The sequence below is a fragment of the Nerophis ophidion genome, linkage group LG11, assembly GCF_033978795.1.
Source record: "Nerophis ophidion isolate RoL-2023_Sa linkage group LG11, RoL_Noph_v1.0, whole genome shotgun sequence".
Classification (NCBI taxonomy): Eukaryota; Metazoa; Chordata; class Actinopteri; order Syngnathiformes; family Syngnathidae; genus Nerophis; species Nerophis ophidion.
The window spans coordinates 1,448,347-1,468,718 of NC_084621.1; the positions used below are offsets into that span (position 1 = coordinate 1,448,347).

The 20,372-nt window shown below is 40.8% G+C and overlaps 2 protein-coding genes across 4 annotated transcripts in view; one reads left to right on the forward strand and one right to left on the reverse strand.

The window, feature by feature from the left end:
• The window catches only part of si:ch73-22o12.1 (nectin-2), a 359,691-nt gene extending 350,042 nt beyond the window's left edge, over nucleotides 1-9,649 (reverse strand). For 2 of the 3 annotated variants that reach the window (XM_061914808.1, XM_061914807.1), the window contains exon 1: nucleotides 9,323-9,648. In XM_061914808.1, coding sequence (XP_061770792.1) covers nucleotides 9,323-9,404 — 82 coding nt within the window. In that variant the 5' untranslated portion in view covers nucleotides 9,405-9,648. Of the gene's footprint in view, nucleotides 1-9,322 lie in introns of all 3 variants that reach the window. The other variant, XM_061914806.1, reaches the window with a different exon arrangement.
• The window catches only part of g6fl (g6f-like), a 71,652-nt gene continuing 60,158 nt past the window's right edge, over nucleotides 8,879-20,372 (forward strand). The window contains exon 1 of the mRNA XM_061914810.1: nucleotides 8,879-9,163. The gene's annotated coding sequence lies outside the window, so the exon portion shown is untranslated. The remainder of the gene's footprint in view (nucleotides 9,164-20,372) is intronic.

Consider the following 20,372-nt stretch of genomic DNA (forward strand, 5'->3'; position numbering starts at 1 on the left):
ATAAAATGATTGACGTTTACTAATCGATGTTATAATCGTCCATGTACGAATTGCGATGCGTCTAAAAAACGATTATATCCCCCACCTCTATCCGTGAAAGCATTCAAAGTTTGAGTATTGTAGTTCTAAATTGGGCCTTGAGCTGAAGCAGCAATCCAGGAAGTTGGACACAACATAAAGACAATACAACCTAAGGTAAAAAAAAGAAAACCCCTTTAGCAAAGGCCTGGCCAAAAAAAAAGCCCTCAGCCATGTTCATAGAGCATCTCAAACTATTTTCTCCTGTTAGCCGTCGTGTTGCTGCCGCCATAAACAACGTAGCCTTGAGTGTGGGGGTGGGTTTCTGAATACACCAATAACTAATGTCACCCAAACAAAAGCACTGGACAGGAAGGTGAAAGGTAGAAGGGATAAAAAGATGAGAACAAGGCCACTTGTCTGGCTGTACTAGACAGAAAAGGTGGGAGGGATGGATTGGGAAAGATGGGAAGTGGGTGGCCACGCGAAGGGGGCAAAGAGGGGGCGTCACCCGGCTTAAATCGCCTCCTCGCTGAAACTGAGCCCGCCAAAACAGAGACCTAACCCTAATTTGCATTCAAAGTGTTACTTCTTTCTCAGAAGTTGTGAAATACATTAAAAACCGGGAAGGATGCGGCCTCCTCCCCTATGCTTGAGCCTGCGTGCCCACCAGTTTCTCAGGCCAGTCAGCCACCCCCGACACGCATGCAGCTTACTCAGCCATAAAGACAATGCCCGCCATACCCCCTCCCTCACACACAATCCCAAAACTCCCCCTCACATAAGCTGAGTCCTCTTCAATAAAAACATCACCATGGTAATAGGCCAAGCCTTCCTGACCCACATGCACCATCCCTCGCTTTGAGTGCTTGGCAACACACCAAGTCTTTCTATGTAATAATCAATTCATATAATATTAGCAAGTCTGTCAAAATGATGACATTGAAGCAATGAGGCATAAAGGAGTGCAATACCAGGCCGCAACCAGTAGAGGCGCTCACGATTTAGTTGAATCATAGTCATGTGTAAAGAGTTTGGCCAACTGAACGAGAGGCGCCATGATTGCTGCCAATGGAGTGTGCAGCTGTGTCCGGAAGCATGCAATTTGGGTCGTTCTGACGTTAGTTAACCTGACGAAATACAAAACCCAAAACCAGTGAAGTTGCCACGTTGTGTAAATCGTAAATAAAAACAGAATACAATGATTTGCAAATCCTTTTCAACAAATATTCAATTGAATGGACTGCAAAGACGATATACTTAATGTTCGAACTGGAAAACTTTGTTATTTTTTGCAAATATTAGCTCATTTGGAATTTGATGCCTGCAACATGTTTCAAAAAAGCTGGCAAAAGTGGAAAAAAAGACTGAGAAAGTTGAAGAATGCTCATCAAATACATATTTGGAAAATTCCACAGGTGAACAGGCTAATTGGGAACAGTTTGGTCTCCTCGGTTCCCAAACGTTTGAGTGTTGTTAAAAGGAAAGGCCATGTAACACAGTGGTAAAATGCCAGTGCGCCCTATGGTCCTGAAAATGGGGTATATATGTATTTTCGGATGTAACCAACCTGCAAGCAGTCACTATAACCACCTTCATTAAAACTGCATCAGCTCACCTTGAATTCAGCATGAAAGTTTTCAAAGTGCTTCGAAATTCAATCAAGTCATTTGCCCGCTTAGACGGGCGGCGGGAAGGGGGGCGGTAAGGGTAAAGTGGTTGATGTCAAAGCACATAAGAGAAAAACTGAGGAAAAATAAGAACTAAAAGGATTTAAATGCAAGAAAACTAAAAAGCTATGTTTCTGCCTGTACTGGTTAAGCTTGGCATTGCTCAACACTCATAAATATGGAAAGACTTTTGTTTTGTGTGTCCCATTCCACCGGCTCTCAGTACACACTTTACTCCCTCCCCTTGGAGCATTTCATGCTCCGTAAAATGAAATGGAACATAAAAAAAGGTCCACAGCATGAATAAGTCACAAGCCTACATGCACGGTCAATGACAATAGTGAATATTTCTAATAGTGTGTGTGCAAAAGAGAAACCTACATACTTGCCCCAATTACTGCACAAAACAAACAGCCGAGACGGAGAGGAAGCCGAGAGAATGTTCAACTGGTTTCATGGCGCTCACATTCATATGTTAATAAGTTATCTGCATGCCATGGATGTTTGCTCTACTGACTGCATCACTCTCAGTGGCCGGGGTCACCTGCGCTCTCGCCAAATTCCATCAAAAAACACACTGCGCCTGTATTACACACGTCCATCAGCAGAATAAAGAGGGATTCTGTTTAAGCTGCACGCCTTCATCGAGTGGCATGGAAATCGGCCGGGGAGCTTTTGCATAATAACAAAGACAAACAATTTCACTTTCTTGAAGGAAATTTTGATCTGAACAAGGGCTATTGAAATGGCAGCAAATCATGTAATTGCAGCAGGTACTCACAAATAGCAGGGCGTCCCTTTCATACAGCATACAGTACAATTGAGGATCTTTGACTATAGCAATTTTTATAGGTCCTTAAACACAACAGAGAGCACTTCTGTCAGGTGGAGAGGATTTTTTTAGCAAAAGCTTCTCTTGGCTGCTGACATAAATGACTAGTATGGGCAGTGTTCGCCTGAAAATATATATTTTTAACAACAATCCCAGAATCCCACAATGTTACTACAAACCCTGTTTCCATATGAGTTGGGAAATTGTGTTAGACGTAAAAATAAACGGAAAACAATGATTTGCAAATCCTTTTCAACCCATATTCAGTTGAATATGCTACAAAGAAGGGAAGTGAATTATATTTATATAGCGCTTTTTTTCTAGTGACTCAAAGCGCTTTACATAGTGAAACCCAATATCTAAGTTACATTTAAACCAGTGTGGGTGGCACTGGGTGCAGGTGGGTAAAGCGTCTTGCCCAAGGACACAACGGCAGTGACTAGGATGACGGAAGCGGGGGTTTAACCTGCAACCCTCAAGTTGCTGGCACGGCCGCTCTACTAACCGAGCTATACCGCCACAACATATATGATGTTCAAACTGATAAGCATTTTTTGGGGGGGAAAATAATCATTAACTTTAGAATTTGATGCTAGCAACACGTGACAAAGAAGTTGGGAAAGGTGGTAATAAATACTGATAAAGTTGAGGAATGCTCATCAAACACTTATTTGGAACATCCCACAGGTGTGCAGGCTAATTGGGAACAAGTGGATGCCATGATTGGCTATAAAAACAGCTTCCCAAAAAATGCTCAGTCTCTCACAAGAAAGGATGGGGCGAGGTACACCCCTTTGTCCACAACTGTGTGAGCAAATAGTCAAACAGTTTAAGAACAACCTTTCTCAAAGTGAAATTGCAAGAAATTTAGGGATTTCAACATCTACGCTCCATAATATCATCAAAAGGTTCAGAGAATCTGGAGAAATCACTCCACGTAAGCGGCATGGCCGGAAACCAACATTGAATGTCCGTGACCTTCCATCCCTCAGACGGTACTGTCACAAAAACCGACATCAATCTCTAAAGGATATCACCACACGGGCTCAGAAACACTTCAGAAAACATCCATCCATCATCTTCCGCTTATCCGAGGTCGGGTCGCGGGGGCAGCAGCCTAAGCAGGGAAGCCCAGACTTCCCTATCTCCAGCCACTTCGTCCAGCTCTTCCCGGGGGATCCCGAGGCGTTCCCAGGCCAGCCGGGAGACATAGTCTTCCCAACTTCAGAAAACAACTGTCACTAAATACAGTTTGTCGCTACATATGTAAGTGCAAGTTAAAGCTCTACTATGCAAAGCGAAAGCCATTTATCAACAACATCCAGAAACGCCGCCGGCTTCTCTGGGCCCGAGATCATCAAAGATGGACTGATGCAAAGTGGAAAAGTGTTCTGTGGTCTGACGAGTCCACATTTCAAAATGTTTTTGGAAATATTCGACATTGTGTCATCCGAACCAAAGGGGAAGCGAACCATCCAGACTGTTATTGACTCAAAGTTGAAAAGCCAGCATGTGTGATGGTATGGGGGTGTATTAGTGCCCAAGGCATGGGTAACTTACACATCTGTGAAGGCACCATTAATGCTGAAAGGTACATACAGGTTTTGGATTAACATATGCTGCCATCTAAGCGCCGTCTTTTTCATGGACGCCCCTCCTTATTTCAGCAAGACAATGCCAAGCCACATTCAGCACGTGTTACAACAGCGTGGCTTCCTAAAAAAAAGAGTGTGGGTACTTTCCTGGCCCGCCTGCAGTCCAGACCTGTCTCCCATTGAAAATGTGTGGCATATTATGAAGCGTAAAATACGACAGCAGAGACCCCAGACTGTTGAATGACTGAAGCTCTACATAAAACAAAAATGGGAAAAAAATCCACTTTTAAAGCTTCAACAATTAGTTTCCTCAGTTCCCAAACGTTTATTGAGTGTTGTTAAAAGAAAAGGTGATGTAACACAGTGGTGAACATGCCCTTTCCCAACTACTTTGGCACGTGTTGAAGCCATGAAATTCTAAGTTAATTATTATTTGTAAAAAAATAAAATAAAGTTGATGAGTTTGAACATCAAATATCTTGTCTTTGTAGTGCATTCAACTGAATATGGGTTGAAAAGGATTTGCAAATCATTGTATTCTGTTTATATTTACATCTAACACAATTTCCCAACTCATACGGAAACGGGGTTTGTATATTAAAAAAAAAATAGAGCAACTCCAACTCAATCTCAACTTTTCAATACTTTAGATACAAATTTACAAAGCAATTGAGAATACCTACAAATACAATACTAAAAAAACCAAAACCTAAAATTAACAAAAAAAGGAACACTATTAATAATTATATTTTCAATAATACTTATTTCATGTTTTTAAACCAAAAAAATACTTTTAAAATTAAATCAGCAAAAAGAAAAAAATTATAAATTCTTGAAAATTATAAATCCTAATAAATAAATAAATATTGCGATTTGGATGTGAATTGATTCCTGGTGAATAGTGTCTTTTTTTTGCAACAGATCCTTAAAAAAACAGCATTTGGAGGATCTATGACATGTGTATTCTTTGCAGTAGATCCTGTCCATTCAAGGACATTTAACTATACTTTCAGTAAGTCCTTAAACACAGCAAAGAGCTCCAGTCATATAGAGGATCCTCAAAAATAGAAGCTCTTTGGTAAACATTTGTGCAGTAGATTCTTAAAAACAGCACATACTTCAGTCATCGAAAGAATCTTTCACTAGTGTTTTTGCAGTTGATCCTTAAAAACAGCATAAAGCTCCAGGTTAAAACATCAAAAAAAAATCCCGGGCGTGGCACCGCTGCTGCTCACTACTCCCCTTACCTCCCAAGGGGCAAACAAGGGGATGGGTCAAATGCAGAGGACAAATTTCACCACATCTAGCGTGTGTGTGACAATCATTGGTACTTTAACTACAATCTACTGCTCACACTTATTACATCATGTACCAAATACAATTGTTTCGAGGCCGGTAAGCACAACCAGAATTATGCCGTATATTTGGCGCACCGTGTCGACTTTTGAGAAAATGAAAGGATTTTAAGTGCGCCTTATAGTCGGGAAATATGGTAAGTTCACACTATATGCAAATTTGTATAAGAAATGGGAACATTTTAGGACGCATGCGTAGGTACAAGCCAGTCTGCCCCACAACAAGTGGATAGAGAAAAAGAAGGAAGTTGACTACAATGGCAGACTCGCTCTATCATATATGCAGATATGTGTTGATGTCACAATTAGGGAAAAATGTCACAAATTGGGCAAATTCCAAACTGCTCATTTGAAGGACATATGAAGGAAGGCAAGATTGTTTCAGAAATATCTCCGCAATGCATCCATGGTTTATTATATTCAAGCAGATCCAGTGCACACAAAGCATGTACCAATCGGGGGGGAAAAAGTTGGTTTTGCATATAAGTTACCCATAATAGTTATTTTTTTTTTCTTTTTTTTTTTTTTTCAAATAGTCCAAGAAAGACCACTACAAATGAGCAAAATTTTGCCCTGTTATATAATTTAATAAATCAGAAACTGATGACATAGTAATGTATTTTACTTATTTATCTCTTTTTTCTACCAAAAATGCTTTGCTCTTATTAGGGCAGGGGTCGCCAACCTGCGGCTCCGGAGCCGCATGCGGATCTGTAGCGCCGCCTTAGTAGCTCTCTGGAAATTTTCCAAAATATATGAAAAATAGAAATGATGAGGGGAAAAAAAACATATTTTTTGTTTAAATTTGGTTTCTGTAGGAGGACAAACATGACACAAACCTCCCAAATTGTTATAAAGCACACTGTTTATATTAAACATGCTTCACTGATTCGAGTATTTGGTGAGCACCGTTTTGTCCTACTCATTTTGGTGGTCATTGAACTCACCCTAGTTTGTTTACATGTATAACTTTGTCCGACTTTCTCAGACGTGATTTATGCCACTTTTTTTATGTCTATTTTGTCCACCAAACGTCTCAAGCTGTGCGGGAATGCACAAAGGTGAGTTTTGTTGATGTTATTGACTTGTGTGGAGTGTGCTAATCAGACATATTTGGTCACTGCATGACTGTAAGCTAATCAATGCTAACATGCTATTTAGGCTAGCTGTATGTACATATTGCATTACAATGCCTTATTTGTAGCTATATTTCAGCTCATTTAGTTTCCTTTAAGTCCTCATAATTCAGTTAATATCTCATGACACATTATCTGTATGTAATATGGCTTTTAATTTTTGCAGCTCCAGACAGATTTGTTTTTGTATTTTTGGTCCAATAGGGCTCTTTCAACATTTTGGGTTGCCGACCCCTGGGTTAGGGGGTACTTGACTTAAAAAAAAAAAGTTCACAGGGGGTACATCACTGAAAAAAGGTTGAGAACCACTGATTTAAAGGCCTACTGAAATTAGATTTTCTTATATAAACGGGGATAGCAGGTCCATTCTATGTGTCATACTTGATCATTTCGCGATATCGCCATATTTTTGCTGAAAGGATTTAGTAGAGAACATCGACGATAAAGTTCGCAACTTTTGGTCGCTAATAAAAAAGCATTGCCTGTACCGGAAGTAGCAGATGATGTGCGCGTGACGTCACGGGTTGTGGAGCTCCTCACATCTGAACATTGTTTACAATCATGGCCACCAGCAGCGAGAGCAATTTGGACCGAGAAAGCGACGATTTCCCCATTAATTTGAGCGAGGCTGAAAGATTTGTGATGAGGAAAGTTAGAGTGAAGCACTAATAAAAAAAAAAAGAAAAGGCGACGGCTCCAGGCGGCGGCAGTGGGAGAGTTTCAGATGTAATTAGACACATTTACTAGGATAATTCTGGAAAATCCCTTATCTGCTTATTGTGTTAATAGTATTTTAATGAGATTATAAAGTCATACCTGAAAGTCGGATGGCTGCAGTGAACGCCAGTGTCTCTGAGAGAAGCCGAGGAGCCAAGATCACAGCTGCCTTTTTGAGCTACAGGATGAGGTCGCGTAATCCACTCAAGTCTCCGGTAAGAGCTGACTTAATATCACAATTTTCCCATCCAAAAACTTACTGGTTGACGTAAAGAAACATGTTCGCTTCACCGCTCTGTGTTAAAGCAAAGAAACACCGGCTGTGTTTTGGTTGCTAAAGACAGCTGCAATCCACCGCTTTCCACCAACAGCATTCTTCTTTGACGTCTCCATTATTAATTGAACAAATTGCAAAAGACTCAGCAACACAGATGTCCAAAATACTGGGTAATTGAGCGATGAAAAGAGACGACTTTTAGCCGTAAGTGGTGCTGAGATAATTTGACCCCTCCAGCCAATAACGTCACAAACACGCGTCATCATACGCGTCATCATTCCGCGATGTTTTCAACAGGAAACTCGGTGGGAAATTTAAAATTGCAATTTAGTAAACTAAAGCGGCCGTATTGTCATGTGTTGCAATGTTAATATTTCATCATTGATATATAAACTATTAGACTGCGTGGTCGCTAGTAGTGGCTTTCAGTAGGACTTTAAGGCAGTGGTTCTCAAATGGGGGTACGTGTACCCCTGGGGGTACTTGAAGGTATACCCTGGGGGTATTTGAGATATTTTTCAAATATTCTAAAAATAGCAACAATTATCTTTTATAAATATATTTATTGAATAATACTTCAACAAAATATGAATGTAAGTTCATAAAGTGTGAAAAGAAATACAACAATGCAATATTCAGTGTTGACAACTAGATTTTTTGTGGACATGTTCCATAAATATTGATGTTAAAGATTTATTTTTTTGTGAGGAAATGTTTAGAAGTAAGTTGATGAATCCAGATGGATCTCTATTACAATCCCCAAAGAGGGCACTTTAAGTTGATGATTACTTCTATGTGGAGAAATATATTTATAAATGAATCACTTGTTTATTTTTTAGTTATTTTTATATCTTTTGTTCCAAATAGTTCAAGAAAGACCACTACAAATGAGCAATATTTTGCACTGTTATACAATTTAATAAATCAGAAACTGATGACATAGTGCTGTATTTTACTTCTTTATCTCTTTTTTTCAACCAAAAATGCTTTGGTCTGATTAGGGGGTACTTGAATTAAAAAAAAAAATCACAGGGGGTACATCACTGAAAAAAGATTGAGAAGCACTGCTTTAAGGGACAAGTCCTGCCCAACCTTGTTCTTCTTGACCTGCCACAAAGATGGCCTCTAGAACTATTTAGTTGATAAACACTCAACAGATTGCTTCCAGAAGTGCAGCCCTATGGGGGAGGCAAAGTTGCACCTGAACTAATAAATACAGCGCACACAATGGATAACTTGCCAGTGTCTTGAGTGCATTAAGGACAACTTTGCAGCTCCACCCTCAAGTCAACTGTAACTAACTGAGGTTGATGTGTGGAAAGAAAAGCGAGGAGCAGGGGTGCTTTTTGGGACAAGGACGGAAGTGTGAGTGTGTTTGCGCGTGCACGTGTGCGCGTGCAGGACGAAGACGCAGCTGTCAATCACCTGGAAGGCGACACCTTGCAGCCCCGCGGAGCCACACCTTAAAAAAAAAAGGACGCTACGTCACCCACCGAAACTCAGGTCAAAAAGGACCGAAACGGCAGGAATACACGACACCTCCGTGAGAGTCAACAAAGTAAAGTAAGGTGGACATATTTGATGAATATGTTGGATTAATTGCACATTAAAACGAGAGGCACCTGTCGGACTTCCGCGTCGCGGTCCGCCGTGTCAGGTGTAGCGGGGTTTCGAGCACTTCGAAAAGACAAAATAAATCACTTTGTCGGCGACGTCTCTTACCGTGTTGTGCGAGAGTCGAGGCGAGCAGCAAAAGCATCACTTTAACGCAGTCTTGTCCACTTCGGACACCTTCTCTCGCCATGGTCCGTCCGGCCGTCGTTCGCTCCCAAATACGCCGGGGATTTAATGAAAAAAAAAACTCCTACTCGAGCGTCCGACTCTTGTTTTGTTTTTGTTTTTCAACCAAAAAAAAAGTCGTCTTCAGTTTAATCCCGTAAACAGTTACAAACAGGTCAAATGTGCTCCCCTATTTGTTGGGGGTTGACTCACTCTTCTGTGTGTTGCCGCGCTGCTTGCGCTCCGACAAATAGTCCCTCCCGCTCTCAGCGCAGGGAGTCCGTCCCACCCAGCTGGTGACGTCATCGGGCGGGGAGGCGTCACAAGTCCGGCTTCCAGAAAAAGCAATTAGGTAAATAAAACTAATTGAATGATTGATCATTTGACTTAAAGTCCTACTGAAAGCCACTACTAGCCACCACGCAGTCTGATAGTTTATATATCAATGATGTAATATTAACATTGCAACACATGACAATACGGCCGCTTTAGTTTACTAAATTGCAATTTTAAATTTCCCGGGAGTTTTTTCTTGAAAACGTCGCGTAATGATGACGTGTACGCGTGACGTCACGGGCTGTTAGGAAATATGAGCGCTGCACACACACACAGCTAAAAGTCGTCTGCTTTAACGGCATAATTACACAGTATTTTGGACATCTGTGTTGCTGAATATTTTGCAATTTGTTCAATTAATATTGGAGGAGTCACAGTAGAAAGATGGAGTTGGGAAGCTTTAGCCTTTAGCCACACAAACACACACTGATTCCTTGTTTAAAATTCCCGGAGGTGAAACTTTCCTAAGCGAACATGTCAACCAGCAGTTTTTGGTGAGAAAATTGAGGTAAAAAGTCGCTTCTTACCGGAGATCAGCTGAGCTTGCCCCGTCCATACAGCTGCCGTCGACTTCCCTGAAACATTGGCATCAAAACACCCGTGGACACACACCTCCGACTATCAGGTACTGTTAAACTCACTAAAACACTAGCAACACAATAGAAAGATAAGGGATTTGCCCGAATTATCCTAGTAAATGTGTCTAAAAACATCCCAATGCAATCGCGTTTTTTTTTTTTTTTCTAGTCCGTCGCTATCAATATCCTCAAACACAAATTTTTCATCCTCGCTCAAATTGATGGGGAAATTGTTGTTTTCTCGGTCCGATAGCTCTTTTTGTTGGAGGCTCCCCTTAAAAACAATGAATATGTGAGGAGCCATCAACATGTGACGTCATCGTCTGCGACTTCCGGTAGAGGCAGGGCTTTTCTGTTAGCGACCGAAAGTTGCGAACTTTATCGTGGATGTTCTCTACTAAAACCTTTCAGCTCAAATCTCATTTCAGTAGGCCTTTAAAGGCCTACTGTAAAGAGATGTTCTTATTTAAAGGGGGATAGCAGCTCCATTCTATGTGTCATACTTCATCATTTCGCCATATTGCCAGATTTTTGCTGAAAAGATTTAGTAGAGAACATCCACGATAAAGTTTGCAACTTTTAGTGTTGATAAAAAAACAGAAATCGCAGACCATGACATCACAAGGGGGAGGGCGCCGTCACACAGAATTTCTTCCCCCGTACAAAACCCCCCCACCCACCACCCATTTACTTCCGGGGTCATGATTAATACAGACGTTTGGTTGACGCTATATTATAAAAATACAGACGTTTTATTAACGCTATATTATAAAAAAAATTTAAAAAAACAATTTACAAACACAAGCTATGGGATGACGCATTTACTTCCGGGGTCACGTTTCCTCACGTTTGCTCTTACGTCATCCCAAAGCTTGTGTTTGTAAATTGTTTTTTTTATTTTTTTTATTAGTTTTTTTATAATATAGCGTTAAAACGTCTGTATTAATCATAACCCCGGAAGTAAACGGTGGGGGGATGTTTTTGTAGGGGGGAAGAAATTTGGCGTGACAGCTCCTCACATTGTTTATAATGGGAGCCCCCAGCAGCAAGAGCTATTCGGACCGAGAAAACGACAATTTTCCCAATAATTTGAGCGAGGATGAAAGATTCGTGGATGATGATATTGATAGCGAAGGACTACAAAAATAAATAAATAAAGTTTTAAAACACAAAAATACGCGATTGCATTGGGACGGATTCAGATGTTTTTAGACACATTTACTAGGATAATTCTGGGAAATCCCTTATCTTTCTATTGTGTTGCTAATGTTTTAGTGAGATTAAATAGTACCTGATAGTCGGAGGGGTGTGTCCACGGGTGTCTTGATGCCAGTCTCTCAGGGAAGTCGACAGCAGCTGCATGGATGACACAAGCTGATCTCCGACTTTTTACCACAATTTTCTCACCGAAACCTGCCGGTTGACAAGTGGTCGGGATCCATGTTCGCTTGACCGCTCTGATCCATAGTAAAGCTTCACCTCCGGGAATTTTAAACAAGGAATCACCTCGTGTTTGTGTGGCTAAAGGCTAAAGCTTCCCAACTCCATCTTTCTACTTTGACTTCTCCATTATTAATTGAACAAATTGCAAAATATTCAGCAACACAGATGTCCAGAATACTGTTTAATTGCGCGATGAAAAGAGACGACTTTTAGCCGCAAATGGTGCTGGGCTAATATGTCCTGACAGTCCGTGATGTCACGCGCACGCCTCATCATTCCGCGACGTTTTCAACTCTGCGGGAAATTTAAAATTGCAATTTAGTAAACTAAAGCGGCCGTATTGGCATGTGTTGCAATGTTAATATTTCATCATTGATATATAAACTATCAGACTGCGTGGTGGCTAGTAGTGGCTTTCAGTAGGACTTTAAGCAAATAACTTGTGTCACAGTTATTGATGCGGACGCGTTTGTTACTGGATACTCTATAACAGGGGTGCCCAAAGTGCGGCCCGGGGGCCTTTTGCGGCCTGCAGCTAACTGTTTAGTGGCCCACCACACATTTTGGAAATGCTATTGCAAAAATAAAAAACACTTAAAAAAAAGTAGAATGAGGTGAGGTGTTGACACAAAGCTGCCATGCAGGCTGTTTGTTTTTATTTTGTCTTTCTTTATTTTGCTCTTATTGTCAATGCTAAAAAAATTAAAAAAAACACATTAATCAGGAATTATTTGGCAATTGAATGGATAACATTTTCGAAAAAAGGACAATACTTAGAAAGTATTACAAAAAAAAACACGCTTTTTTAGCACTAAAAATGCAATGTTAAAATGAATCCATCCATTTTCTACCGCTTGTCCCTTTTGGGGTCACAGGGGGCTTGAGCCTATCTCAGCTGCATTCGGGCGGATAGCGGGGTACACTCTGGACAAGTCGCCCCCTCATCGCAGGAAATGTTATAACCAACAGGAAGCAATATGTGAAGATGGGTGAAAACATGTCAACACGGTTGGATATATCTTGTGGTGTACCCCAGGGATCAATACTGGGTCCAAGATTGTTTCATCTTTATACAAACGACATTTGTAAAGTTAGATAGGACTTGAAGTTAGTTTTATTTGCAGACGACACAACTGCTTTCTGTTCAGGAGAGAACACACAGAAGATAATACAAATAATAACGGAAGAATGAACAAATTAAAAAAAATGGTTTGATAAAAACAGACTATCTTTGAATCTCAGTAAAACTAAAATAATGCTATTTGGTAACAGTAGAAAAGAGCATCAGACACGAATACAAATAGACGGAGTAGATATTGAAAGGGTAAGAGAAACCAGATTTTTGGGAGTATTAATAGATCAGGGGTCGGGAACCTTTTTGGCTGAGAGAGCCATGAAAGCCAAATATTTCAAAATGTATTTCCGTGAGAGCCATATCATATTTTTTAACACTCAATACAACTAAATGCATGCATTTTTAAGTAAGACCAACATTTTTAGAGTGTAAAAAGTCTCTTATTCTTTTTCATAACATTGTTATTCTGAAGCTAACCAATAATAAATAAAATGTCATCTCTGTTGATCATGTGCTGTTTGTCTTTTGGACTCTTTAAGTTCCTGTTTTTTTCCACTCCCTTGTCTGGTTTCCTTGGTTACTCATTTTGTCCACCTGTCTCTGGTGGACAAAATGCCTGCTCACCTGCTTCCCGAGCACTAATCAGAGGCAGTATTTAAGCTTGTCTTTGCCAGTCAGTCGCCCTGGCGTCAATGTGATATTTTCTTGCTCTGTGCTGACTTGTTTCATGCCTTGCCATAGTTTCGTGCTTCATGCCATGCCAAGTAAGTTTTGTTTGATTTATGTTCATAGTCTGTTTATGCGTTAGCTTTCTTCTTTAGCCCAAGTTGTGCCTCCGCTGTGAGCGATTTTTGTTTGTATCTTTTTTTAGTTTAAATGAAGTCATGTTTTTACCTAAATGCCATGTCCCGAGTAGTCCGTCTGCCTTACCATTAATGCGACTTCTTGAACAGGTGCGGTAGGAAACAGACGGATGGATTTAAATGCATGAGAATGTTTTATATTGTGAACGTTATTTTTAGCACTGTGAATTCCAGCGGAATTATTCATAATTATCGTGTTAAGCAATGTCAGCTAAGACTTATCTGAGAGCCAGATGCAGTCATCAAAAGAGCCACATCTGGCTCTAGAGCCATAGGTTCCCTACCCCTGTAAAAAATGATAAAATGAACTGGAAATCTCATATACAAAACATACAACATAAGGTGGCAAAAAATATTTCAATAATGAATAAAGCAAAATACGTCCTTGGCCAAAAATCACTTTATATTCTCTACTGCTCGCTAGTGTTACATATCTGAGTTATTATGCAGAAATATGGGGAAACAACTACAAATGTGCGCTACATTTGTTAACTGTTACAAAAAAGATGGATTAGAATAATACATAATGTTGGATATAGAGAACATACAAACCCTTTATTTATTGAGTCAAAAATATTAAAGCTCGATGATTTGGTAAAATTGCAAACAGCTAAATTGATTTACAAAGTAAATTATAACCTGCGACCAAAGAATGTACAACAATTCTTCTCAACTAAAGAGGAGAAATATAACCTTAGAGGAAAATCTGTTTTTTTTTTTTTTTTGTCCTGTCCAGCTTCTCAGGCAAATCCTATAGTTGATGTAGAGGCACATATCGGCTGTTCAGATTTACTTCACAAAAGAGAAGTGTAGGATACTTCTCTTGTTGCCTTATTTGAATTTGACTTTATTAAATGTATTTACAGGGTTTCCCACACATTCATTTATTTGTGGCGGCCCCCGAAAGAATTACGGCCGCCACAATTTTTTTTATTTTTTTATTAATTTATTTTTTCCGTCTTTTGACTCGCTCGACCGCTCATAAAAGCAATGGGACTCTGTCTGTGAATGGAGCTTGTAGTTACATATTGTATAAATATGTAAGTATTATAAATATGTACACAAAGTGTTGTAATTATATTCCAACTCCGCGTTCTTCTTGGTCATCGCCGTTAATTTTTATACAAAATAATCAGTTTGAATTGAGAATGGTGTTGAATCAAAAATACATTCTGAATTGAATCATCACCCCAAGAATCGAAATCGAATCGTGAGTTGTAAGATTCCTAATGTCTATTGAAAATACATATACTGTATAAAAGTCTGACATTGACAAACGTAAAAGCTTTTAAATAAATAAATATGAATTTATTAGAATTGCAAATATAATATTTGCCTTTTTATTGACCAATATAATACAGGGTTTCCACACAAAAATGACATCATTCCTTTTAAAAGGATGTCGAATTCTTTAGGACACCTTGAATATTTATTTACAATATTTGGACAAATAGGAATAATATATTAATTAATTTATATTGTAGATGAAACACAGTTGTATTTTGAAACAGTCGAAAAAATACATTAAGTTTTTTACTATTAAGATAATAAAAATCTTACGAGAATAAATTATGGTTGCAGGTTAAAAGACCATATTTAGCTCAAGCAGTAAAAAACTTAATTAATGTATTGACATCTATTTTATTATGTAGAATATTCACCTTCTATATTTACCTGCTTTGCATAACTTGACTTTGTTCCCCAAAAGATGAATGAACATCCTCATAATTTGTCAAAAAGGCAATCATTAAGTAAGAATTGGCCCTAGTGTGTGAATGTGAGTGTAAATGTTGTCTGTCTATCTATCTATGTTGGCCCTGCGACTTGTCCAGGGTGTAACCCGCCCTCCGCCCGATTGTAGCTGAGATAGGCTCCGGCACCCTCCGCGACCCCGAAGGGAATACGCGGTAGGAAATGGATGGATGGATGGAAGTATTAGGAGGCAGTAATGGATGTCAGTGTTGAGGCATCTAGCGCCCTCTGCTGCCTTGCTTAAGAACCCCAGTGATGACAAACATTCATTAAACACAAATCCAATGCAGCTCCTCATATATTTGTTGATGACATTCTCCCTCTCTCTGTCTCTCTCTCTCTCAGTGCAGTGTAACCTCCACTTTTGTTCTGTTTTGCTGTGAGTACGAGTGCACACAAGAACATTATCTGGTTTAAGGTCTAATCCCTAAACCCAAGTGTTTTACAGCCAGTATAATTACATCTTCATAAGTCCTACGGTTTAAACCCCGGCTTTCTTCCATTTCCAGAAGTGTCACCCTCCCGCTTATTATGTGTATTCGGTGAGGTTGGCATGGTGAAGCCTCAGGGGTCAAAGAAACGCTGTGCGTGCCTGCAAAAAACAAATTATACTATATTATGCACCTTCGCGGGGAGATTTCATTCTCTCTCGCTCTCTTTCTGCGGTGCCGCTCACCCGAGCAAGCGGAGCGCCTCTCAGATCTTAAATGCCAACAGAGTTTTCATTGCTTTATCGTCATTCGCAATCATTTCTACGCGGCGCGCCATGCTGCATGAGCTGCATGCACATGTCTCCCCACAGTGTTAAGACCACCTGTTGGACCACTGGCAGTATATTTGCTATATTCATAGGCCATGATATCAATACCTGTGTGTGGTGGGCGTGGCCTGCGCACCTGCAGCGAAGCGGGGTGTGGCAGGACCGGCTTCGAGGTTGGCGACAGGTGAGTGGATGACACAGCTGAAAGTGTTTCTGTAATCACCTGTCGCTCTGTTAAAAGGCAGCAGTCAGGACAAAAAAAACCTTCTTTATTGAAAAATAAATAAGAGTCAAACCTGAAAAGAGATGTCCTTCCTTGGTGGTCAGTTGAACCCGCACGACGACGACAAGAGACCGTCACATTTGGCACCCAACCTGGCTGGACCACCGGAGGAGGTGGAGGACGACCCCCTGACAGGTCTCGCGTGTGCTCCAGCCTCAACAACCTCTCCTTCCCGGGCGGTATAGCTCGGTTGGTAGAGCGGCCGTGCCAGCAACTTGAGGGTTGCAGGTTCGATCCCCGCTTCTGCCATCCTAGTCACTGCCGTTGTGTCCTTGGGCAAGACACTTTACCCACCTGCTCCCAGTGCCACCCACACTGGTTTAAAAAATGTAACTTAGATATTGGGTTTCACAATGTAAAGCGCTTTGAGTCGCTTTGAGAAAAGCACATATAAATATAATTCACTTCACTTCACTTCCCGACTGCTACCTTTTAACAGAGCAACAGGTGTATAGACAAACACTTTCAGCTGTGTCATCCACTCACCTGTCGCCAACCTCGAAGCCGGTCCTGCCACACCCCGCGTCTCTGCAGGTGCGCAGGCCACGCCCACCACACTGTAGTCTGGTGAATTCTCTAAATTTCTTGCAATAGCTGGTTGAGAAATGTTGTTCTTAAACTGTTTGACAATTTGCTCACGCATTTGTTCACAAAGTGGTGACCCTCGCCCCATCCTTGTTTGTGAATAACTGAGCATTTCATGGAAGCTGCCTTTATACCCAATCATGGCACCCACCTGTTCCCCAATTAGCCTGTTCACCTGTGGGATGTTCCAAATAAGTGTTTGATGAGCATTCCTCAACTTTCTCAGTCTTTTTTGCCACTTGTGCCAGCTTTTATTGAAACATGTTGCATGCATCAAATTCCAAATGAGCTAATACAGGGGTCTCAGACACGCGGCCCGCGAGACTTTCTTTTGCGGCCCCCACCTTGGTAAATGGTAAATGGGTTTTACTTGTATAGGGCTTTTTTCTACCCCTTTTTAAGGAGCCCAAAGCGCTTTGACAGTATTTCCACATCGCCCATTCACACACTGACGGTGGGAGCTGCCATGCAAGGCGCTCACCAGGGCCCAACAGGAGCAAGGGTGAAGTGTCTTGCTCAAGGACACAACAGACGTGACTAGGATGGTAGAAGGTGGGGATTGAACCAGTAACCCTCAGATTGCTGATACAGCCACTCTACCAACTTCGCCACGCCGTCTTAATATGAAAGTTTAATGTTAGTGTGGCCCGCGAGTTTTATATGAATGACGCTTGACAGCGTTGTGTTATTTTGGTCCAAAATTGCTCTTTCAACATTCTGGGTTGCCTACCCCTGCATTAGTGGAAAAGCGGCAAATGAGTGAAAGTGACAGTGACGTTGCCATGAAGACGAGGTTTTCCTTTGTGCGTGGCTGCAGTCACTCCTCGACACCTGTCCGTCAGCAATAACCTAGACCACTTCAAACCGTTATGTGTTTTGTTTATTGTTTAATTTGCATTGCCTCACACAATGAACACTACATATATTTCTATATGACGCCGGATAACACTAACAAAAAAGCTGTCACTTTTTTGCGCTCGCTATCCCGGTACTTTCCCGGCTACTATCCGCGGACCGCCGTGTTGGTGTAAGGGTGGAAAAGCGGAACGACACACATTCCGGAAATAACATTATTCTCCGTGTGTGGGATGAATACAAATATATTCCACAACCCCAAACATGTCTTTTTCAAAGCCTGCAGTGAAGAGAAAGGTTAGTGATGAGCAAAGACAATTTTAGGAAAAGTGGGAGATGCAATATTTCTTTGTTGAGCACAGAAGCACCCCGACGTGTCTTATTTGCACAGACAAAGTTGCGATGCACAAGGGATACAATTTGAAACGTCATCATACAACTAGACATGCTGAGTATGTAACATTTTTTGGGGAAATCTTTTCTCACGGCCGAGCCTCACCCAGACTCTGCATCCAGTGGCCCCCAGGTGAAGTGAGTTTCAGACCCCTGAGCTAATATTGTCAACAAATAACACCATTTACCAGTTGGAACATTAAGTATCTTGTATTTGCAGTATATTCAATTGAATATAAGTTGAAAAGGATTTGCAAGTCATTGTATTCTGTTTTTATTTACCATTTACACAATGTGCCAACTTCACTGGTTTGGGGTTTTGTCTAAAAAAACAAGTGCATTCTGTTTATATTCAAAGGCAAAAACAGTGTCTTTGTGCTTTGTTCTTGCTGAGAGACAAGTTTGTCCCTCTTACAGTTAGGAAGGGGATTCATATGGTGCTAGTCGTCACGGTTTACCTGACACATGAAACGTCATAAATTTGGGTCATGCGCCATCTACTTTAGTAGTTTTGAATGTCTTAAAAACGTCTTTTGTGGCAATTCCAACCGTTTCCAAAAAACTATTTGAAACGTGGACTCGTCAGACCACAGAACACTTTTCACCTTTGCATCAGTCCATCTTAGATGAGCTCGGGCCCAGCGAAGCCGGCGGCGTTTCTGGATAAATGGCTTTGGCTTTGCACAGTAGAGTTTTAACTTGCACTTACAGATGTAGCGACAAACTGTAGTTACTGACAGTGGTTTTATGAAGTGTTCCTTAGCCCATGTGGTGATATCCTTTACACACTGATGTCGCTTGTTGATGCAGTACCGCCTGAGGGAACGAAGTTCCGTTATATCATTGCTTAGGTGCATTGATTTCTCCAGATTCTCTGAACCTTTTGATGATATTACGGACCGTAGATGGTGAAATTCCTAAATTTCTTGCAATAGCCCGTTGAGAAATGTTGTTCTAAAACTGTTTGACTATTTGCTCACGCATTTGTTTTGTTCACAAAGTGGTGACGGTTTCCCAATCCTTGTTTGTGAATGACTGAGCATTTCATGGAAGCTGCTTTTATAGCCAATCATGGCACCCACCTGTTCCCAATTAGCCTGCACACCTGTGGGATGTTCCAAATAAGTGTTTGATGAGCATTCCTCAACTTTATCAGTATTTATTGCCGCCCTTCCCAACTTCTTTGTCACGTGTTGCTGGCATCAAATTCTAAAGTTAATGTTTATTTGAACATCAAATATGTTGTCTTTGTAGCATATTCAACTGAATATGGGTTGAAACTGATTTGCAAATCATTGTATTCTGTTTATATTTACATCTAAATGCAGAGAATAATTTCACCACATCTAGTATGTGTGTGACAATCATTGGTACTTTAACTTTAACACAATTTCCCAACTCATATGGAAACGGGGTTTGTACGAAGAGTGGCATCTTTCACTTGTTTTCAGCAGACTGCATTGCAAAATGATTAAACACCTCCGTCTTCCTTTCACGGCAGATCCACCCAGGAATGGGAGCATATCAATCCTTCCCCTACTGTAGCTACAATAGGTTCTCCTCTTCTACGTTCGTGATCACAGTCTTTACATGTTTCCTGTAGCCATCCTGTGGTGACATTATAGGAGCACTATTTTTTTCCATCCTATTTTTTTTCCTTCGCTTTCCTCAAATAAGCCATTAAAACCTCCTTACCTTCACCCACTGTAGTCTTGAACCCTATATCTATTTCTTTTGCTGGCCATTTCACACTCTTCACTCCCACTGATCGTTTGCACTTTCCTCCACCAATTTCCGTCCCTCTTCTTCTTTTATTCCTAGCTTTTGTCCACTTGTCCTTCGCCGCCATTCACCCCAACCATCCCTCCTCTGCTCCTCCAGGGAGGCCTGTGGCGGTGATAATGAGACAGATATTAACTGGCAGGAAGCAGATCCATCTAAGGCAGGAGTAGGGAACCTATGGCTCTAGAGCCAGATGTGGCTCTTTTGATGACTGCATCTGGCTCTCAGATAAATCTTAGCTGACATTGCTTAACACGATAATTATGAATAATTACGCTGAAATTCACA